The 24,598-nt window shown below is 40.7% G+C and overlaps 1 protein-coding gene across 2 annotated transcripts in view; it reads left to right on the top strand.

Moving 5' to 3' along the window:
- Nucleotides 1–24,598, top strand: part of ARK2N (arkadia (RNF111) N-terminal like PKA signaling regulator 2N) — a 130,054-nt gene that overhangs the window by 73,229 nt on the left and 32,227 nt on the right. Inside the window, exon 3 of one of the 2 annotated variants that reach the window (XM_077463065.1) lies at nt 19,037–19,216. The exons of the other annotated variant lie outside the window; for it this stretch is intronic. Coding sequence (XP_077319191.1) covers nt 19,037–19,216 — 180 coding nt within the window. The remainder of the gene's footprint in view (nt 1–19,036; nt 19,217–24,598) is intronic. 2 annotated transcript variants of the gene reach the window in all.

Here is a 24,598-nt window from a genome sequence, read left to right as displayed (position 1 = left end):
TTTTTTTTTTTATAGTTTTCATTGTCATTCGGGTTAGAACTGCTAGGCTGTTTGTGTCAACATCGTGGTCATCTTTCTTCAATACCTGTCTCAGAGACCTGATAGGAAGTGAAGGAATATCTCTCCAATGGGCACACCGCAGTAAAAACTACACACCTGAAAGTTTCACTTGACATTTTCTAGTAGTGATCAGCACCTACGTACCTTAGCACTGTTGCCACAAAAAAGTAAAACGATAAAAAAAATCCTCTACAAAAGAGGACGATAATAAGTTATCTCCTCAGGAGGTGGCAGCCTAAAAATCTTTAACATCTGTCATTCCTGTTGCTGGGCCTTAATGCTGTTACTGTGTTCTGTGTATGGAATCAGAGTGCAGAGGGGACTAGGCATCTGACGACAAATACAGAAGTGTTGCATGCTAAAGAATTCAGCCATTGTAGCCCTTGGGAAGAGTGGCGAAGTCCTCTTTTGCAGGGTTGCCATCAAACCATTAGTGGTTATGGTAGACAGTTTCACAGCAAGTAAAGCCCAGTACACAAAATCGGAAATTCGGCCAGCAAAAGACCGATGAGCGATTTTGGTCAGAAAATGTGATCGTGTGTACGCTCCATTGGACTTTTGCTGGCCGAATTTTGGCCAGCAAAAGACTGAGAGCACTTTCTCAATTTTTTCAGTCGGAGAAATTTCCTATCCGAAAATGCGTTCTTGTATATGCAATTCCGACGCACAAAAACTCACGCATGCTCAGATTCAACTACGAGATGGAAGCTATTGGCTACTGGCTATTGAACTTCCTTTTTCTAGTCCTGTTGTACGTCACTGCGTTCTTGACGGTCAGAATTTGGTATGACAGTGTGTATGCAAGACAGTTTGAGCGAAATTCTATCGGGAAAACCATCAGAGCTTTTTCCGACCAAAATTCCGATCGTGTGTACACAGCATAAGGTGTCAAGTTTTGAGAATTCAACAAGAATTTTTTATTTTTTAAGTAAATGATTGAATGAAATACAGATTTTAATTTTCCTTACAAAGTAATTATATTCTGAACACAATAATTGTTTTATAAAATGAATACCAAAAAATGGCCATTCTCCCTTAAGTCAATAGAAGAAAAAGGTGCTTCTACCCCAGATTATGTAGCGTTCCTCTTGAGCTGTCGGGTGCAGGATGTGCAGTCACTCAGCTGCTAACAAAGTAAATGGATAGAAGACAATCCAAAACTCCATACATGCTCTTCAAGAAGTCCAAATTTATTGCAAGGCCATAAAAGATATGTACAGCAGAAGTTAATGTGTTGCAGCCATAATGGCTGCTTTCACAACAGTTATGTACAAAAACAGCACAACGTATATCGTATCTGTAAAAGCACCCCCCTCCTCCATTGATTGGAGATTTCCAATTAACCGAATGATTGTCAAATTGAAACAAATAAACCAGAGAAAGAGGAGGGTTCACATTTCTTCTGGAAAAGCAAGCCAAAAAACAGAATTAAAAATAATCAACAAAAAAAATACAAAATAACGGATCAGTATGACAGAATAGAAAAAAAAGTGACCTTGGGGCAGGGAATATCAAAAATTGAGACAACAGAATATGAGAATGGTGGAAAAAAGAAAAAAATTTAAATGATAAAATTTCCAAAAATGTAAATCCAGGTTCCATCTGAGGTTTAATCCCTGGAGTACTCTGGTTTTAAGCCTAAATCCACTAAGCTTCCTTATTCAAAAGTTGCCCATCCTAATACCCACCCTTGGGCATTTGGAGTAAAATTTTCAATGCTAGTAAACCTAAAGGAGGACAAAAATACCCAGCATTACGTTCTCTGAAATGACAAACATTAGAAATGTGTGTTGGTATTAGGATTAACAGTATTGCAATGATGATCCCCCATTCTAATACTTGGGGCACGTGTAGTGCACCCCATGTATTGCAAATTACAAGCAACACAGTATATCGCGTACACTACATATACCGTTTCATTTCAAAGCGTTCACCTTAATTGGATGAACTAAAAGACTTAGTGGAAGAATTCATGTGACAATAGGTAGGTTGGCATTTCTGTGAAGTAAATTATCTAGGGGACAAAAGGGAGCCCAAAGTGGGTGCCCACCGACTGAAAAAACGTCAACCTGCCCTTAATACCTTATGGAGAATTTTATCTGAATAAAGGATGGCTAATTTATTTTTAATTATACTAACCAGCTGCTGGTACTCCTTAGAAAAAGTAGTAACAAAGGTGGCTGGACAGCCAGTATCAGATCATTTATAGTAGGAAAAAGTAAGGTCATGTAGAAATATAGTCAAGACCCACCTATCTAGTAAGATAACAATGTCATGGAGTACCAACCCTGAATATATAAATTGAAAGGGAAGTGGAGGGTAGGTATATGGCGGTCATCTCCCAAACGTATATAAAATTGCACCAAAACGTAAAAAATGATTTATAGTTTATTTAAAAAAAAGACATGCATGTATTTGCATTTATAGGCAAGAGGAAAAGTAATGTCCATGTAATGGACAATATAATCTGTACAACAAATTGGTTACATAAAATAATCGGTAGCCAACAGGTTTTGTGGTTAACTTTCATATCTGCTTCTTCAAGGCTAGGTTGCTTCTTATTTTAATCAGAATCTATTTGCAAACAAAAATACATATAAACAAATCTGCACATGATACAAAAGCCATATATCTGTAGTATTGCACAAAAAAAAATAAAAGGGGGGGTGCAGAGAGTGAAGAAATACGCTTTCTTCCCCCCCCCCCTTTTTTTTTTTTAATTTCCTGGGAGTGCTAAAGATATATTGCTTTTGTATTATGCACAGATTTTTTATATGTATTTTTGTTTGCAAATAAATTCTGATTAAAATGAGAAGCAACCTAGCCTTGAAGAAGCAGATATGCTACTTAACCGGGAAACATGTCGGCTACCGATTGCTTTTATGTAACCGATTTGTTGTACAGATTATTTTGTCCATTACAGGAATGTTACTTTTCCTCTTCCCTATATATGTAATTATGTGTTTGTCCTTTTTTCAATAAATTATTATTAATAATTATTTTGGTGCAATTATATATGTGTGTAGAAGATGACCGTTTAATGCCCTGTAATACCCTCCACTTCCCTCTCTTCAGTTTTAGATCCCCCTTCTCCTATATACCCTTTAATGTCATACTTCCTGTTGCCTAATTTCCCACTAGAAGAGCTGCCTAAAGATGCCTCCTTGTGCTTCTCTTTTACATGATCCGGTCCCTTCTCAATCTCTGGGTTTGAGTAACCTCTCTGGGCCTGCCTTGCAGCTTTCACATTGTTTTATAAAAGAGCAGTTCCTCCCAGGTTTGGGAAAATTCCCCCTCATAGGTATAGCTCTGATGTTGAGGGATGGGTGGCAGCTCGTAACATGAAATGTATTGCCCAAGCATGGCTTTCTGTGGGTACTGGTGTGTATGGCCCCAGTCCCTGGATCCTCACTCAGGGTGATTGCCAGGAAGTCAATGCTCAGGGAATTAGAACAAGCAGTGAATTGTGAATTACACGGATTGTCATTTAGATGTTAAACAAAATCCTTCAAAGAGGTGCCGTTCCCATCTCCCACATCACAATTTGAACCCTCCTCTTTCTTAGGTTTTGTTTCAATTTGGCAATCATTAGGTTTATTAAAACTCTCTCCGATCAATGGAGGAGGGGGTGTTTTTACACTATATGTTATGTTTTTGTACATAACTGTTGCCAACAAGGCCATCATGGCTGAATTCATGTTAACTTCTGATGTACATATTTATCTTTTTATGGAGTTATAATAAATTTGGACTTATTGTAGGGCATATGTATGGAGTTGTGGATTGTCTTCTATCCAATTACTTCATTCTCCCTTAAGCCTTCCATATGTGGCTAGCCACACAGATTATTACACATTTTACAGGATGCATTATGTAAAAATGTATAAAGATCATAGATGTCCATACAGTACAAGAGAAGTCTATGTAACTGCCACTTAGAGCGTATCTAACCCCAAAACCAAAAGACTCCCTAAAGACTTTAGATGTAGCGGCTGCATTCGTCTTTACATTTCAGGCTGAGAATATTTTTAGCAAGTATAGAATACCTGAATATCCTGGTGGAAATGCAATATCCTTGACACTTCTTGTGAGCTGTAGGAATCGCGCACATGGGCATACAATTACCTGTGTTCAGATCCATAATTTTAGCTTTTTTTTATTGTATGCTATGGGGCAATTGCACGGGTTTGTTTTGGTCCTCAGCATATAAACCAAAAAGATAAAAATATGTATCCAAGGTCCTGTGTAAAGACCTACTTGATTTCTGTACGTTTTGTGATGCGTGTACATGGACCCTATTGGATGGTGCTGCTGCTCAGTGACAAGAAAAAATATCAACAATATTTAATCATCAGTGTGGAGCTGCATGATTAATCCTTAAAGAATCGAGATTCTACCCTCCTCCCGATCTTAAAGCCTTTTTGTAGGTCGATTATTTTTTTTTTTAAACTTGATTTGGTGCAGAGAGTTCTCTGCTCAAGCCAACTGCTGTCAAAAAATAACAAAACAAAAAAACATGCAGACTGCCAAGTTTCTCACAACATTGCTAAAGAAAAACATTGTAACATATAGTTCCTTTAGATCAAAGGAATGAACTACTGTCTGTAAATGAGGTCAGTTTAAGCACTTAAAGACTAAACCTTTTCTGGCACTTGTTGCTTACAAGTTAAAATCAGAAAATTATCTAGAAAGTATACGTAATCTAGAAAATTATACTTAAACATAATAAATATAAATAAATATATATATATATAATGTTTGGGGGTTTTTTTTGTATTTTTTTTTTTTTTTTTTTATAGAGACCCTAGAGAATAAAATGGTAATTGTTACAATATTTTATGTCAACTTGTATTTGCGCAGAGGTCTTTCAAACGCAAATTTTTTTGGACAAAAATACACTTTAATAAATTTGAAAAAAAAAAACTGTAAAGTTAGCCCAATTTTTATTTATTTTTTGTATGTGAAAGATGTTACGTCACGTGAATCATGAGAGAATCGTGATCTTTATTGTGCTTATCATTTTAGCCAAAATTGTGCAGCTCTAGAACAGTGCATTCACTTCTGATGACACACTCTTGATGTTTACATTTCGGCCCTGAATCCATTATTCATGCTGCAGCTTGTGCCCAACAACCAGCCTTCAGTCATTCCTAAATTTGGTAGGCTGACATGTAAACATCAGTAGTGTCTCATCCGTGGTGTAGGTGTTGCTGACTATATTGTTGATATTTAGCCCTGAGCAACAGCGTTGTCTAGCAGTATACATTTATACTCTATGTATGTCAATGCTAGCACAAACATTACATTCGTACATAGTAGGGGCACATTTTTACACCACAGGATCCTACTGTTGACAGATCCTAGCTTTATGCTCCGGTGTTCATGAGGCCAAACAGGTGGGCAAACTTTCTCATCAATCTTGTATGAACTACTGGTTGCATCACTCTACCATTTAGTTGATCAAAAGGGAGACCTTTTTGAAGGCCAGCCTGCGTGACAACCATGGCTTCCTCTAAATATAGTGGAGGAAAAAAAAAGACTGGAAAGGATAAAAGTGTTATTCGTAAGTAGGGTTGCACCGATATCGATATCGGGGCCAATACTAAGCATTTGCACAGGTATCAGTACTTGTGCAATTGCCCCGATATCCAAAACCGATGCCTTTGGGCTTGGTTCTTTCAGCTGTCAGCGGGATTTCCCCACTAACAGCTGAAATGTAAAGAAAATGCTGGTAATGGTTGTTATGGAACAGTGCCGCCGCGTCCTTAACCAATCGCACATCTTCAGGATTCCCCTCCCCACCTCCTCCTCCCCCCCCTCCCACCAGCTGTCACCGGGGGGGCTGCATGTCTGTGGACCTTCACTTTAGGAAGCTGTCTGCATTAGGGATGAGCAAGCCCAGCTTCCCACATCCCAATGTCCTCCCCGCTCCTGCTGGGTGCAGCTCTCACATTCACCTTTGCTCTTCATGGCTTCACAGAACTGTCCTTTCCTTGGCAGCTGCATTGCTCCTCACACAGTGAGGCTTCTCCCCGTGCCCTGTGTGGCCATGCTCTGCCCGGTGGAGATGAGATGTTTACGCATGGACACTATATATGCTAATTTTCATATTTTAACACGCCAACATAATGTATTTGGGCATTGATATTGGAGTTCACTTTTCTATGCCAGTAATTTTTGTTTCATGTTATCAACGCTATATAGATAATCAGAATTTGACACAGCAGTGCAGCACACACATATATTTTCTACTTAGTTTTGGTTTTTGCACCGGCTGAATTTAGTCATCCATGTTTATTTAAGTGGCGGCACATACGTTTTTTGTTTTATTTGAATAGAGAGCAGTAGTTGGGATTGTGACTCCCCTCCCCACCTTATCAGCCCTCCTTTTTTTTTTTTTTTTTTCTGATTTAGCACATCTTCACCCCAGCCTCACCTTTCAAACCACCCCCCAACCTACTCTTCCTAGGCGATTGGTATCGGCACGCCCTTAAAAAAAAAAAAAAAAAAAGAAATAAAAAAAGCATTGGTGTTAAAAATATCAGTGCATCCCTATTCATAAGACTATCAGGTGAGAATAAGACAGCCTGAAAAAGGAAAGCAAATTCAGCCACCTCATCTAACGATCTATCATTTTTAGGTTTATATACACTTTAACATTTTTTTTTTTTTTTTTTATTTTTTTTTTTTTTGTCAAATGGAAAACTAGAATTATGGACTTTATATGCCGCTCAACGCTTTATTTTGTCAGTTTTGCATGTACATAGTCTGGCTAGAGAGAATAACCATCCTGGATACACACGTGCCAGGCAAAGGACAGAGGATGTAAACTCTTCCTAACCTTACCAGGGTAGTAGACTTGAGGGTTTATCCCAATACATTTTTTTGTCTGGCAGCTGTGGCTGGTGTTAATGATGCCCTATTGCCTTTTTCAACCTTGTTTAAATTGGAGAAACCCTTGACTTTCAGGTCTGAAGGAGCCCCTGATTATTAGATTTACAGCTATAATACTTTAGTACGAACAGTAAGTTGATATAAAGGAATAAATGAAAGCATGAATGTGGCATATTTTGCATATTTGATGCCCGCTATTATTTTCATCATAGTAAGGAAATTACATAAACCATGATATAGGTCAGAAAATAAATACAATCCAAATTGTAGTGTTTACTTTGGTCAGTAAAGTACCTCCTTACACTGATGGTCAGTAAAATTCTTCTTTATACTTGTGGTCAGTGGGGCATGGTCCATTTAGATTCTTCATTAGTAGAAGGCACCTCCTACAATGGTGATCATTTGGAGAAGGGTTCCCTTAGATTGGTTATTGTAATAATGACCCTCTTAAAATGGTGGGCAGGGGAGGAGGGTCCCCGTAGCTTGGTGCTCATTGGGAGAAGGCACCTCTTACAATGGTGATCAGCGGGAGAATTTCTCCATAACACTGGGGTCAGAATCAGAAGGGCCCTATTGCGCTACTCGGTGGGAAGAGTGCTTACATTGGTGGTCAGTGGAGGCGGGCTCGCTTAGTCTGGCGGTCAGTGGAGGCGGGCTCGCTTAGTCTGGCGGTCAGTGGAGGCGGGCTCGCTTAGTCTGGCGGTCAGTGGAGGCGGGCTCGCTTAGTCTGGCGGTCAGTGGAGGCGGGCTCCCTTAGTCTGGCGGTCAGTGGAGGCGGGCTCCCTTAGTCTGGCGGTCAGTGGAGGCGGGCTCCCTTAGTCTGGCGGTCAGTGGAGGCGGGCTCCCTTAGTCTGGTCAGTGGGAGAATTTTCCTGATATGCTGAGGGCTCAGTGTGAGAAGGGCTCCATTGCACTGGTCAGTGGGAAGAGTTTTTACATTGATGGTCGGTAGGGAAGGGCTCTTTTAGATTGGTGATCATTGGGAGAATGGCCCATTTACACTGGTGGCCAATGTTAGAAGGGCCCCATTACTACTGGTGATCAGTTAAAAAAGTGCTGTTTCATTGGTGGTCAGTGCGAAGAATGTCTACATAACAGCCAAAAAAAAAAGTTATTGGTTTCGGTGATTACTTATCCGGGAGGAAAATATTGCTCAATAATCAACCTCTAGCAACATCTGAGAGACCCTGGATAAAGGCTGATGTAGGTACTGTCACACTACTTGTGGTGTTGTATAATACATGGGAATGTCTATTTTTTTTCCTGATTATTTGCTTTTTTCATTCGGTTTGACAGCCTTTATATTATAATACAAATAAGCTGTTTACTACAATTGTATTCAAATCCTGTTCTGCCTCTTCTTGAGGAAATTGATATCTAGGCATGAGTGAGGAACAGTGGAGAAAATATTTTGAAATGTTTGATGAAATGATTTTTGTTTTTTTGTTTGTTTTTATATATTGATTTTCTGTTAATTGTATTTTTTTTTTATTTTTTTATTTTTTTTACCTGCTTTGTAAATTGTTCAAAGTTGTTATAATTAAGTTTACAGTGTCCGATCCTCCTGGGTGGTCCAAGGAGGCTGCCAATGCATGCCAGCACTGTGACATTGTATAGATCCTGTCTGCTGACTCTGTACATGTGTTTTAAGAGAGAGTTTTTAAGCTTTGCTGTTTGGGAGTGTGGAAGATACCAGAGTGCAGTTAACCCCCAAAGAAGATTTGGCGTAGAGCCCCCTTTCCAAGTATTTCCTCTGGGTAGGTGATAAAAAAAAATCACTCTGCATGTATATACATTTCAGATACATATTTTTTTGCATGAATGTACATGTAGGAGTGGTACAATTTTGACTTGAGACAAGATCCTATTTTTTTTTTTTTGCTTATAGTGGCAACATGCAGAGGAATTCATGTATACAATGTTTTTTCTCTAATTTTAATAACTATTCTAGAGCAATGAAGGCAAAACTGCATGTAAAGTGTAACGCCTAAAACTCTTAATTTTAAGAACTGGTTACACTTTTTTTCGTAAATTGGACACACAGATTAATGTGTGGTAAGGAGATGATCCGCTTGTCAATATTGTACTTAACCCTCGTATCTTCTGCACTGATATAATGTCATACTTTTCAATGTTTTTTGTTACTATACACCAGAATTCTGAGGTCAATGGGTCACAGTCCTGCAACGTGTAATAGGTAGGTTTTGACTTATCGGTGTCTACTAAATCATTGCATTTTTCATTTTCAGCACCTTCCTGACACCGGGCTATCTTTATTCTAGCTTTGCTCCTGGCCTTGATAAGATGTAGCAGTACAAAGGACACAGAGGGAGACATGGAAGTCCATTGACATGGGGGGCAACCAGTTACATTGGCGGAGGTGGTGGAATGATCTAGTGCAGCCTTTCTCAACCTTTTGAACACAGAGGAACTCTTGAAATAATTCTTCGGTCTCGAGGAACCCCTGCTAAAAATTAGAAATTTACAACTCAAGATACCTTAGTGTGATGGTCAGTGGGAAGAATGGTCCTTACACTTGTGGTCATTGGGAAGAATTACCTCCTTACAGATAGCTAAAAAGATCAATGGTGTCAGTGGGAACTTATCTGAGAGTCAGAAATTACCCAATGCTGAAGGAACCCCTAGCAACCTCTGGAGGAACCCTGGATGAGAATCACTGATCCTGTGTTTCAGCGTTTCATGGTGCCTGACCATTTACTTCTGCGATTAAAAAAGACAAAGTGACTATATTTTTCTCGCTCCTGAATTTCTCTTGTTGAATAAAGCAATCAGAATGACTGGGGGTTGGGACTTTGAATGAAACAGGCAGGTGTAAAACATTTAAATTTATTGGAAAATCAGTGGTAAGTTGCATGAGGGTAATCATGAGTACACCAAGAAGACCAATATATTCCATTCAATGGATAAACATACAGCAATAACAATTGACCACTAAAAATACAAATCACATATTACAAGTGATCATTAAATAAGTAAAACATATAGTTGGCATAAAACATGGCATATAGTAGCTCTATGCATTTCGTGGATTCATCCACTCTTCAGGAGCATGCACGTGGAGAACTGAATGCTGTAGTATAATAACAAGAATATCTGTAAGGTCTGACCCTGTCATGGAAAGCAGAGATTAAAATAAAGTAATTAGAAGTAATATTAGCTAGGATAAACCCCCCAAAACCACTCTTAAAAGTACTTACATTATCTGTATCTATGCAGTAGCAATGTGCCAAAATGAATCAGAATAACCCCATACGGGTATCACTGGTGGGAGCTGAGGTGGTTAAGGCAGACCAGGACTGGGCAAAGATGGTTTCCAAGAAAGGAAATTCCAAAAATTAATAATGGTCAACAGTGACCATATGTGCTAAAAATAAAAGAAAGATTGTAAAATAGATTGGAAGATCATATTATGTGGTACAATAGGTCATCTGTCCTAAACTTGGTAAAGGATAGGATAATGAGAAGCTAATGAGTGTATAGGTAAGGTTAACTTAGTGAGAGTAGAAAGTTAGAATGATTGGAAAGGTGAAATACAAAGAAAATTTAAGAAACCATATCAACCAAAGAGATTAGATGAAATAAAATAGAAGTGCAGCATAAATCAAATGGTGAAAAAGTAAGATCAAATCAAATTTATTTCATCTAATCTCTTTGGTTGATATGGTTTCTTAAAAAAATTTCTTTGTATTTCACCTTTCCAATCATTCTAACTTTCTACTCTCACTATGTTAACCTTACCTATACACTCATTAGCATCTCATTATCCTATCCTTTACCAAGTTTAGGACAGATGACCTATTGTACCACATAATATGATCTTCCAATCTATTTTCCAATCTTTCTTTTATTTTTAGCACATATGGTCACTGCTGACCATTATTAATTTTTGGAATTTCCTTTCTTGGAAACCATCTTTGTCCAGTCCTGGTCTGCCTTAACCACCTCAGCTCCCACCAGTGATACCCGTATGGGGTTATTCTGATTCATTTTGGCACATTGCTACTGCATAGATACAGATAATGTAAGTACTTTTGAGAGTGGTTTTGGGGGGGTTTATCCTAGCTAATATTACTTCTAATTACTTTTATTTTAATCTCTGCTTTCCGTGACAGGGTCAGACCTTACAGATATTCTTGTTATTATTATACTACAGCATTCAGTTCTCCACGTGCATGCTCCTGAAGAGTGGATGAATCCACAAAATGCATAGAGCTTCTATATGCCATGTTTTATGCCAACTATATGTTTTACTTACTTAATGATCACTTGTAATATGTGATTTGTATTTTTAGTGGTCAATTGTTATTGCTGTATGTTTATCCATTGAATGGAATATATTGGTCTATATTGGTGTACTCATGATTACCCTCATGCAACTTACCATTGATTTTCCAATAAATTTAAATGTTTTACACCTGCCTGCTTCATTCAAAGTCCCAACCCCCAGTCATTCTGATTGCTTTATTCAAATAGGGAATGGAGGCAACTGACCTTACCCAGTCACCGCCTCATTTAAAGTCCCAACGTTCTCTTTTTCTTCTGAATTTTTCTTGTGTTCGGTCAAAACAGTAAAAATGTTGTCAAATTGTGGTGTAAATGGGAGAGTGCCCAATTCACAGTAGGAGCCCACTGCAAGGGTTCCTTTTTTTTTTTTTTTATTCCAGCCCAAAGTTGGGCATTAAGTGAAATTCTTAAAAAAATGAAAAATAAAAACTGCAGTATTCAGCGAGAAAATTCCAGCTGCAGCCATATTTTTTGGATGGAGCTGGGAAAGGTCAGGTCTCACCCACTGGTGAGCTTCCCCCCACACTTCTTGTTCCTGTGACACCAGGGCAAGAATTAAGAGCAGTTTCACACTGTTTCATTGCAAAAGCACATGAAAAATGCATATGCATTATTTTCACATTGTATTAAATTTACCGCAATGCATTTTTGCATTTTTAACCCCCCCCCTTTTTTACATCACTAAGGCCTTTGCGTTTTGTTTTTAATGTGGTTTTTTGAAGCAGTTTCTGCGTTCATTTCAATGGGGAGGTGCATTTCTTTTTACATGACCGAGCATGCACCAAAAAGGCAGCATGCAGAATATATATATTTTTTTTAACGCAACTGACCGGTGTGAAGAGCTACAATGGATTTAAAGCTAAACTCCAGCATTTCATATACTTTGTATAGTTTGAGCCAAGCTGGCCAAAGCAAATTATATCCCTCACTAACATATGAGGCCACTGGATGTGTTGTATAAAACTGTAGCTGAGGCTATGTACAGCACTGTGTTCCGGGTTCAAGCCGAGACTTCCTTTCTCATACCCCGAACACATTAGAGTCTATCTCAGGGTTCTCCAAACTAAAGCCCTCCAGTTGTTCAAGAACTACAATTCCCATCATGCCTAGTCATGTCTGTGAATGTCAGAGTTTTACAATGCCTCATGGAATGTGTAGTTCCACAACAGCTGGAGGGCCATAGTTTGGAGACCCCTGGTCTATCTGATCAGCACTCGGCCATTCATAGAAAGCGATGTATTCTAGCAATGATTACAAAGCTTTTTTTGGCTTAGTCAGATGTTGTGACATCATCAGCCCGCCGCTCTGACTGAGCCTATCAGAGGATGCTTTGTATTCATTTCTAGAATACTTCACTTTCTATGAATGGCTGAGCTTCCGATCGGATAGACCCTGCTGTTTTCCGGGTATCAGACAGGTAGGTCTCGGCTTGAACCCAGAACACAGTGCTGTATGCTGTGTGCCCTCAGCTACATACAGTTTATACCATACATCCAGTGGCCTCACATGTTGGTGAGGGACAGCTTGGCCCAAACAAACTATGTAAAGTGTATAAAAAAGCTGGAGTTTAGATTTAACCACTTGCTGACTGCCTTCCGCGTATATAGTGCAGCCAGGCGGCTCGGCTGAGCAAACCAACGTACCTGTAAGTCGGTCTGTGCGTGTGATAGTGTGGGCGCGTGCCTGCCCGCCGTGGGAGCCCGGCGGACTCTGTGTCTGTCGGCCACCCGCAATCGCGGTGCAGAGAGGCAGAACAGGGATCTGTCTATGTAATCAAAGCAGATTGTGGAATCTGCTGTTCCTAGTGATCAGGAACAGTGATCTGTGTTGTCCCAGTGAGGCCATCCCCCACACAGAACACACCCAGGGAACACAGTTAACCCTTTGTTTGCCTTTTAGTATTAACTCCTTCCCTGCCAGTGTCATTTATACGGTAATTTGTGCACTTTATTTTTATTTTTTTAGCACTGATCACTCTATTGGTGTCACTGGTCCCCAAAAAGTGTCACTTAGGGCAGTGGTCATCAACCCTGTCCTCGGGGCCCACTAACAGGCCAGGTTTGCAAGATAACTGAAATACATCACAGGTGATGCTCAGTGTTCGCAGTATTGTAGTCTGCATCTCCTTAAGGCAATACTTAAAGCCTGGCCTGTTGGTGGGCCCTGAGGACAGGGTTAATGACCACTGACTTAGGGTCAGATTTGTCCGCCGCAATGTTGCAGTCCCGCTAAAAATCACAGATCACCGCCATTACCAGAAAAAACAATAATAAAAGAGTCCTTAAATCTGTCCCCTATTTTGTAGACGCTATAACTTTTGTGCAAACCTATCAATATATGCTTATTGGGATTTTTTTTTAACCAACAATATGTAGCAGAATACATATTGGCCTAAATTGATGAAGAAATTAGATTTTTTTTTCTTTACATTTTTTGGAGGGATGTTGTAGCAGAAAGTAAAAGTTGTTTTTTTTCAAAATTGACGCTCTTTTTGTTAGCGCAAATAATAAAAACCGCAGAGGTGATCAAATACCATCAAAAGCTCTATTTGTGGGGAAAAAAAGGACATCAATTTTGTTTGGGTACAGCGTCGCACGACCGCGCAATTGTCAGTTAAAGCGACGTAGGGCCGTAGCTCAAAAAATGGCCTGGTTTGAAGTGGTTGAAGGGATGCATTTTTCTTCCGGCTTTTTAACTGAACAAATGCTTATTAGTGTGAAAGCAGCCTAAGGCCGCGTACACACGGGCGGATTGTCTGCCCAACTAAGTTCGTCAGACAATCCGACAGACAGTCCATCCAACTTTTGAATGAACGGACTTGACCACACACGATGAACAGACAGTCCGCTGAAAGCTTGCGCGATGACGTGTACAGCACGTACGACGGGACTAGAAATACGACGTCCAATACACTGCAATGCAACCTTCGGCGTGTAAATCCTTTCTGAGCATGCGCCATACTTAGTCCGTCCAACTTGCCTACACACGAGCGGACTGTCCGCTGAAACCAAGTTTGGACGGACAAAATTACGGAAATTCCGAAAGACTTAGTCCGTCAGACTGTCCGCTGAAAAAGTCAGCTGAAGCCCACACACGAGCGGATTGTCCGCTGAAACACGTTTCAGCGGACTAAGTTGGGCAGACAATCCGCCCGTGTGTACGCGGCCTCAGAGAAGCGGGTGGGACAGAGACGCAGAGATGAAAACCTGACAGAGGTTCTCACCCTTCACCTCTCTGCTGAAAGGCCCAAGTTGGTAAGCAAGGGGGAATCTCTCTGGTACTAGCACAGATAGTGATGATCGCCTAACAGGTTCTAGCCCTCCTCAACTATAAAACTAGTAAAAAAAATAAAAAAAATAAACAAAAAAATGAAAGCGTTCTGTTGGAGTTGAGTTTTAAAGTGGAACTAAACCCTCCTATCCAAGAAAGCCGCCAATTTTAGCTTTTGGTCTGCAGTTGCCTTGGCGCTGCACATCTAATCAACTATGACATCATCCCTCTGATTGCATGACAGCTTGGTTGAGAGCACAAGCATCTATGACAGTTCTCATTCACAGCATGCCTTGAATGAAACTGGGAAATCGCTAAATCGAGGGCTTTAGTTTCAGTTTAATGATGTAATGTTTTCTCCAGCATTGTTGGCTGGTCCATTTCATTCATTTTTGACAACACACTTAGTCATTACAAATGAAAAGAGTATCACGCTGTTGTGGGACCGTGACCCTGACTTCAGAGTTTGGATCCGTTGACCATCTGTTAACATCATGTTGTGTATTGCACTAATAATCCATGTCACCATTTGATATGTACTTGTGTTAATATGTACTGGAATGCTGTTGGAGTTTATTTTGTTTTATGTTAATATTGAACCTATTTCCCCCGACCAGCAGAATAGAAGTACAGAAAGTGTCCTGTAAAAACATGATTTCATTTTTTTAGGATGTTATTGATTAGGGTTTGTTAATGTACATTGGGGGAAATGATCAGATTCTTCGTGTTTGGTGCTAGGGGAGTCCCAGGCTGCCAGTTTGAGCCATTTCTAAGCCAGCTTTCATTTTTTATATTGGTCATGTTTTCCCTTACCTCTGTGCTGTTTTCCGGTGCAGAGGTTGGACTGACTTGCTCCTGAATTCTACTGACAGTTAAACACCTTTGCGGTAAATAACCTACACATAGGCGCACATTTAGAGTAGAACTAAAGGCAAAACCTTTTTTTTCCTTTAATTTTGGATCACGTAAGGGAGGGTTATAACCCCTGTAAGGTTTATTTTTAACCCTCTCTGTCCCATTGGGGAGATTTTCCTTTACTTCCTGTCCCATAGCCAAACAAAGTGAGGAAATCCCTTGGGGGGCCCCCCCTCCATGTCACCAGAACTAGAAGTCCCCATTGGATGATTTCCCCTCTATTACTTTTCTGGGGACAACCCAAAATTTAGCATTTTCCTTTGCTTTCACTTTCAATGATAATGGTAAAAAAGGACAGAGGGTGAATCTCCCGAACAGGAGGACAGACGCAATAGAAACCTGACGGTTCTAATCCAAGTCCCCTCTATCCATAGCTAAAAAAGAAAAAAACCTTTAAAAGCCTTTACTTAAACTTTAACCACTTGCTGATGAGCCGGCGCAGTTGTACTGCGGCAGAATAGCACAACACTGGGTGAAACAACGTTCTGTAACGTCACTTCGCCCTGTGGCCACTAGGGGCGTGCCTGCTGCTCGCCAACACCCCCCCCCCGAGTCGATGCGAGTGCCGGCGGTCACAATCACCGCCTGGCTCCTGTGATCTATGTGTGTAAACAGTTTCTGGTTCTCTGAGGGGAGGAGAGACTGATCGTCTGTTCATACAGAGTATGAACAGCGATCTGTCATCTCCCCTAGACAGTCCCCTCCCCCCTTCAGTTAGAACACAGAGAGGGAACACAGTTAACCCCTTTCCTGCCAGCGACATTTTTACGGTAATCAGTGCATTTTTATAGCACTGATCGCTGTATAAATGCCAATGGTTCCAAAAATGTGTCAAGTGTACTATGTGTCTGCCATAATGTCACAGTCTCAATAAAAATTGGCGATCACTGCCATTACTAGTAAAAAAAATAATAAACATGTATAAAAATGTCACAAAACTATCCCCCATTTTGTAGACGCTATAACTTTTGCAAAAACCAATCAATATACGCTTATTGCAATTTTTTTTTTTTTTTTTTTTACCAAAAATATGTAGAATACATATTGGCCTCAACTAAGGGAAAAAAGTTTTTTTTAAATATATTTTTGGGGGGATATTTATTATATCAAAAAGTAAAAAATATTGAATTTATTTTTCAAAATTGTCGCTCTTTTTTTGTTTATAGTGCAAAAAATAAAAACCGTAGAGGTGATTGCCACCAAAAGAAAGCTCTATTTCTGGGGAAAAAAGGAATCTGGATGAGATAAATGAAATTCCAGTCTAGAAATAACTAGTCTTAAAAAGGTTGTCTCCCCTCCCTACAAAAAACTCACTTTGACTAACCTGTGGTAAAAAGATTTACAGTAAATACTTACCCATTCTCAGCCCAATCTGGTCAGGTCATGTGATCCTCTGGTGTCAGCAGTTGCAGGGGAGAGAGAGGAGTCGACAGCGGCTTGGAACGGTGATGTCACCAATAGTCTCCTATGTACTAGCTATTGTCAGTGCTCCTTCCTCTCCCCTGCAGCTGTTGCTGGCTGACACAGGGGAGTCAGATCATGTGACCAGAGCAGTCTTAAAATAGTGGAGTATTACAGGTACTTATATAGCATCATCACTTAACGCAGCGCTTTATATATATATATATATATATATATATATAATGTATTGTACATTCACATCAGTCCCTGCCATCAAGGAGTTTACAATCTAAGGTCCCTAATTCACATTCATACACACACACACACTAGGGCTAGTTTAGAGCCAGTTAAACTAACAGCATGTCTTTGGAGGGTGGGAGGAAACCGGAGTATCCGGGGGAAACCCGCACAGGGAGAACATGTAAACTTTAGGCAGGTAGTGCCGTGGTTGAGATTCGAACAAGCGACCCTAGTTCTGGGGTTAAGGCCTCATTTCCCACGAGGCGGATCCGCTTCCACGGAGTCCGCCTCTGTCCGCCGGCTCAGCGGGAGATCTCTCTGTTGATCTACGTTGAGCCGGCGGATGACAGGTCCCTCTCTGCTCACTGAGAGGGGAGGGGCTTGTTGAGCGCCGCTGGTTTCTATGGAGAGATCAGATGAAAATGGACAGCATGTCCGTTTTCCTCCGATCTCATCCGATCCGCCAGCGACGGGTAGGGCCATCCATCTGCTTTTGGCGGATCGGACCGGGTTGGAAGTCAGCGGATATGTCACCGCTGATATCCGTCACTCCATAGACCAGGATGGAGCGCCCGTTCAGGTCCGCCATCAAAACTGACAGGGGGACCTGAACAGACCGACAGTATTAAAGGGGCTTTAGGCTGTAAATCTACCTTTTTAAAGCTTTCGTAGTCTAGTTCAACCTCAGTATATATGGCTGCTTACAGGTTGCATTTCAGATTTTGCAACAGCTTCTGTTCTCACTAAATAAAATCATCAATTTAAAGCGGAAGTAAACCCATCCATGAAACATTTACCTTTCCGGCATATGCCAGAAATGTAACACTCCCATTGGTTGTGCTCTTAACCAAACTGTCAAACCATCCAATGGCTGATGTCATAACTGATCACGTGTGCAGCATCATGGCAGTTGTAGATTAAACAGAGGCCAAGATGGCAACTTCCTTGACTAAAAACGATAGGAGGGTTTACTTCCACTTTAACAAAGCACCGGCCTTCTCCGTGCCAAGTGATGGCTTTGTTCATCCCTACTGGGATGCCTTTCGCAGAGCTATTGTATTCTGGCAGTGGGGAGAGTTATTTACCATTTAAACACTCTTCGTAATAAATGCCAATATCAGTATAATTATCTACTCGAATTCCTAGCATCATGGTCAGGTCTACACCTTAAGTTTTGTATGTAAGCTATTATTAAAAAGGGATTTTATTGAAAATATAACAGGGCATAAACGCAAATAAATGTTTAAAATATGAGCTCCATTCAGAGATGTGTAAACATTAATTTTTACAATATTATAACCATGCGACAATATGTATTTTCTAAAAAAAAAATACCCAACGTGTTTCGACACCAATGTAAAAAGCAGAAAAACACCCAAATCTGCCTAAAAAAAAAAAAAAAGTTCCAGAATTTGTTTTGAGGTTCAGGCGTTTTGCAGTGGAGATGTGAACCATCTCCATAAAGAATCATTTATTTTTTTTCCCCTCCAGCGTTTTGTAGCTTCAGGTTTCAAGCTACAAAACGCTCAGGTGTGATTGAGGCCTAAGACTGTAAAGAGATTTCTTAAAATTTCTTGTACCTTCTTTCTTTGCATGGTACTTTAGGCACCCCTACATACATGTACAATAGAAGTAAGGTTGAGAGAGTTGGAGATTGCTCACATCACACGGCCAACTATACAAGCGCTCCATCCAAGCTGTCTAAAGAGACCAACATATCTATACTTTTAGCTGTAAAAAGCATTTCTGTATGTAAAATGGCAATTTAAATGTAGAAGTTAAGATGACCTTATTTGAAATATGATTATCATGTGTGTTTTTTATTTTACTGTATTGTACTTTTTTTGTCTATGTCTATAGAATATGAGTGTGATGAACATGAGTCCTGTGCACACGCAGGTTGACATTTCTTCTGTTTTGTGTTTTTTTGTTTTGTTTTGTTTTTTTGCAGATGGACCACCAGTCGTGACCCATTATGACATCTCTGACACAAATTCCGACACGGAAGTGTTGAACGTAGACAACATGCTGGCAGCCACGGTTGTCAAGGAGCATAATTCCGTGTCCAAGCAGGAGCCACAGCCATCGTGGCGTACGAGAGGCTTACTTGAAGAATTGAACGCAGACTCTGGTACTTGTTGACTGCTGTGTACTACTAAGATTGATACACATTGGCAGGTTATTTCCACGAGGCTGTTTGATATGCTTTTCTCCTGTGAGACAGAAAGAAAAGAGTAAAACTAAAGAGTTTTGCAGATTTAACCACTTGCCTACAGGGCACTTTTACCCCCGTCCTGCCTAGGCCAATTTTCAGCTTTCAGCGCTGTCACTTTGAACGACAATTGCACTCTCCTGCAATGCTGTACCCATTTTAAAACTATAATTTTTTTTCATCATTTGTTAGAAAAATTTGCAAACAGGTAGTGTTTCCTCCTTCATGATGGGTGGCGGTGATGGGCACTGGTAAGTGGCTCTGTCTGGGAACACTGGTGGGCACTGTTGGGGCTGCACTGATGATCAGTGCCCTGATTATCATTGTCTGTCCCTTTTACACAAGCCGGTGATCGACTCTTCTCCTGACAGTGGGAGGAGAGAAAAGCCAATAACCAGCTCTTGTTTACATCTGGTCAGCTGTCGTGGACCCAGCTGATCACATGGTAAAGGGCCGCTGTGATTGACCCTTTACCCCAATCTGTCATCAGCTGGGTCCTAAGGACTCAGTGATCACAGTGCGTGCTGCCCGATCATGGCAATATGCCCATGTACGCCTCCCGGCAAAGTAAGCCCGCGCCATAGCCGAAAGACGGCAACGGCGGTGCAGGCTTATTTTGCCGGGGGCGGGCTAGCAGAAATTGGTTAAGTCAGTCGTAGCATGTCCATGCTATCAATCATGGCATTTACAATTCAAGGCTAGGTCTTTGACTGCATGTGCCACCTAGTTAAGCTGTGCCGGCTCATTCGCATAGGTTAAGTCTAGCCATAGTTCCTTTCCTTGTCCTTTGGGTCTTTAACAACAAAATAAATCCTGCGTCATACCCACCCGATAAATTCACAGCATTGGTTTCCTGTGATTATCTCCTGGAGCTGACAGTAGTGAACAATTTTTGAATTGTGGCTTAAATCTTCATTCTCATTTTAGTATTTGCTTAGCCTTCAATGGAATGAGCATTCTGTAAAGCTGGCCATTAGAGAGTGGGCTAATGGGAAAAACATAAAAACTAATGGATTCCTCCATCCACACAAGCAAGCCCCACTGAGACATTGTATTGTGACAGTGGGGACTCTCCGCTGTCCTAATACACTCAGGGCTGGATTAACGTAGGGGCTATTGGAGCTGCAGCTCCAGGCCCCTACCTCAATATAGGCCCAGCCACCCAAAAAGGACATGGAAAGCAATGGGTCAATGGGAAGAGATCTCCCCTGATGGGCCCTGAATTCCAAATGCACCGCCTGGGCAGAGTGGTGGGATTGTTAATGGGCACTGCATGAGCAGTCCTAACAGAAGCCTGGGGCATGCCAATGCAGGGCTCTTACAGAAGTCTGGGGCTTCCGTGTTAGGTCTGCGCAGCTGCACTCTTTCAGCTCAGAGTGCACGCCAATGCACGGCCCTTGCAGAAACTTGGCAAGTCAAATGCCAGGCTTCCCTAGTGTTATGTCTGTGTGGCTGCTCACTTTTGAGTTTGGGCGCATGCCAGCACAGGCTCTTGGAAAGCAGAAGGGTGCCCAATAAAAGGCTCACCAAAATCCTCAGCACCAAGCACATGATGCTATTAATCTGGCCCTGAATACACTGACACTCTTGTTGTGTAGGGGCAGCCACTAGACATGTGCAGAACATTTTCAGAATTCATCAAGATTGGTTTTAGAATTAGATTAGAATCTTCCGAATTTGGTCGAAATAAGTTGAATTGTGGGGGTCTGCGGGTGGTAGATTATCGTAATCTGGAAGCCCTCTTTAACAAGGGATCTCTCCCAGATCTCGGCTCCCCCCAAGTGAATGAGTATGGGGTTCATAGTACCCCTACTTATTTACCAAAAAAATTGCTAAAAAAGGAAAAAAAAGGCAGGCCATTTCTGACAAGTCCCCTGTTGTAGATCCATGATTTATTAAGATAACTACTGCCTATCCAAAAAAATAATAAAAGGTCTGCACCCGATGCGTTCTACCACCGTCTGAAAGCTTCATCGCTAACTAAATGAGGGGACAGGACCACCTGATTACGCAGTGAAAGCTTGCAGTTAAATTACCGCAAACTTTCACTACTAAAGTACCACATTAATTCATAATATACCCCATGCAGTATTTTAGTAGTGTGTTTTTTGTTTTGTTTTGTTTTTTGTGAATGCCAAGAACCTTTTTGAAAAACACTAAGTGATATATTACCATAGTTCTTGAAATGGTAGATACCGCTTTGTGAATGGAGCCCATAGAGTTATATAGAAGGTGAAGGGAGGGGCAGACCAGCTGGGCCAGCAAAGACAGTATTTAGACTCTTCTCAAAAGGGAAGGCCTATGACATGTTTGGGGGGCGTGGGGTCTGTGCTATGGAATTACGTTTTCCTGGAGTCAGTTTTTGAAAAAGTGAATACAAAAAAAAGTAAGGTTTACTTCTGCAAACCTCTAATTCTCGAAATGGCCACAAAAATACGAATGTTGCACTTTTGTGACTTTTGTAACACAAAGGGCATTCTGTGTTCTTTTATGTACAGAACATGTCCAGAAATGTCATTTTTGACTTACAGTATGTCATTGGCTGGCTGCTTCCTCTTAACTTGGGGACTTGGCATTAGAGAAGGGCCTGGATTCAATGTGTTAATTTCAACTTGACTGCAAATAAATAACCTTAGTATTAAAGTAGAATGGTGAGCAGATTATGGACATTAGAATTGATCCCTTACAAGCAGTAAATGAGCTTTAGAACAAGCCCTCACTGACCTCTGTAGCTGTAGGTTCTGTGGAGTGATTCAGATGCAAATGTCACTCCAGAAAGTACTTGTTTTATGTTGTGGCTCCACTTTCTCTGCCTCCAGCCTTCTAATCTCTAATGTAACCACATTGTATATGCACAGGAAGAGGGCTGATCAGAGTGCTGAGGACCCACTGGAATCACTATAGTGCTGTAGAAATTGTAGGATGAATTGTGCCACAGTGCACCAGATAAAATATTTGTTTCACAACAAAAATGCATTTCACTAAAACAAATATTTGGCATTATATGTATCCTTCAAAATATTTTAAGTGTTAACTTTAACTACTCAATCTCTGGAAGGTTTTATCTCCTTCATGACCAGGGCTTTTTTTTGCTACTTAGCACTGCACTATTTTAACTGGTAATTGCGTGGTCATACAACGCTGTACCCAAATAAAATTTTGATCACTTTTTTTTTTCACACAAGTAGAGCTTTCTTCTGGTGGTATTTGATCACCACTGGGTTTTTGATTTTTTTTTATCCTATAAACGAAAAACAAAAATTTTTTAACTTTCTATGAAACATATCCAATAAAAAAAAATTCTTCATAAATTTAGGTCAATGTGTATTTTGCTCCACGTCTGGTAAAATAACAAAACAAAAAAATCCCAGTAAGTGTGTATTGATTTTGTCTGCATCAAAGTTGTAGCTTTTACAAATGATTGTGTATATGTAGTGGAATTTGTATTTATTTCATACTAGTAATAGTGGTGATCAGCAACTTATAATAAGGCTATGATAGTGTGGCGGACAATCTGGCACTAACTGACACTGGGTGGGAACTGACATCAGTGTCACTAATACAGTGATCGGTGATGATACTTTACACTGTTGTACTAATGACGCTGGCTGGGAAGGGGTTAATATAAAGGGGCAAACGAAGGATCAGCTGCGTGCCTAACATTGTCTGTGTCCTGCTTTTACACAGAAATGTGGCTGTTTTCCATGGAGAAAAATAAGTCACTTCACTGCTGCGTGTACAGAGCCCTGTGGGGTTAGTAAACACAGGGCTCTACTATGATTCACTAAGCTGATCAGCAGGTCCCGAGCATAAATCATTGACTGGGACCTACTGTCTGAATTGTGCTGTACTGAATGACAGCACACATGGGGTGGGGGGTGCACGTGCGCCTCATATCCGGGAATGCCGAATCACGTACATGTACATTATCTGATGCAGAGCGGCTACCCTACCACACTATGTATACATGGGTTGGTCTGCAAGTGGTTTATTAATAATCAACATTTAAAGAGAAACTGCAGTCTGCTCACATAATTTTTTATTAAAACATCTTTGCAATTCTGAAGCTTCCCACCAACCACTTGCCAAATATGCTACATAAATCTCCCGCCACTAAGTCTGGCTGCAGCAATTTTAACTGTGGGCAGCTGAAACTGCTGCCTGTTCACTTCCTGGATTTACACAGACACACAGAGGCACACCTCCAACTCTGCAGCTTTCTTTGGTCTTCTTATGACTCATCCCCCTTCCCTTCCTGGCAAACTCTCAAAAGAGAAAGTTAGATGTGCATGATGTGATAAGCCTAGGGCTAATGACCAGACAAGAAACAGGAAGTGGGCTGTATAAGTTATTTCCTGGCAGAAAATGTTTTACTATCCAAAGTGAAAACGACAAGGGCAAAAGATGTAATAGATGTAAAGTTGAAAAAAAAATGACTGAAGGTCCGCTTTAAGTAACAGGTTTTGTTGTTCTTGATCGTCTTCAGCAGAAATGTGTTGACGTTTGTTTACCTATGTTTTACAAATGGAAGTTTCCATGTTAGGACCTATTCACACTACAATGCGGTGTTGAAAAACCACGTCCCCGTGCAACTTCCTGCACTGTCCTTGTGATCTGCTGTGGGGCGATCAGTTGAAAGTTAATGACACCCCAAATGCAGGTTGCAAACATTGCGTTTTGGCCACACCAGATTGAATGGTACAAAAGTACTTTGCAGTGCGGTTGCTGTGCGTAGTAGTGGATGCCTTACGATTGGTGCGGTGCGATTTCAGCCCTTTCAAAATTAAGCGTTCCTGTGTGATTAAAATGCAGTTCCTACTGTGAATGGGCCTTTAGTGTTCCACTACGGTAAACTACAGGGTGTCACAAAAATCTCCATATATAGGAAAAACGAGCAAACTCATATTTTATATTATATTTTTAATAGAATTGTTGGGCCTGTCACAAATCTTACTGCCAACTTTTATTTAAACATGCTACAGTATAACATAATATCTCTTAATTGACGGCGGAGAATTGTCATCCCATTTTCAACAGCACCTCATTATGATATCGGCGTACGGAAATGGTCGAATCAACAGTTTCCACATTCATAGATTGGTTGGTTGTTGTAGACCTGTGGAATAGCCTGTGTTATCCCCTGGTCTTTTCCAATTCAACTTTTACTTGTGGGGCCACTTAAGTCGTGGTATACAGGGAAAGGATTCATAACTTTAATCATTTAAAGGAACGCGCTCAAAATGCAATTACTTGCATCACAACTGATTTCTTGGAACGTGTTCGCCATGGGTGTGGGAGAAG

Source organism: Lithobates pipiens, unplaced genomic scaffold, assembly GCF_037356315.1.
Source record: "Lithobates pipiens isolate NorthernLeopardFrog02 unplaced genomic scaffold, aLitPip1_a1.2 Scaffold_3, whole genome shotgun sequence".
NCBI lineage: Eukaryota > Metazoa > Chordata > Amphibia > Anura > Ranidae > Lithobates > Lithobates pipiens.
Note: the sequence above shows the minus strand (reverse complement) of the source record. Positions and strands in the feature narration are given on the sequence as shown.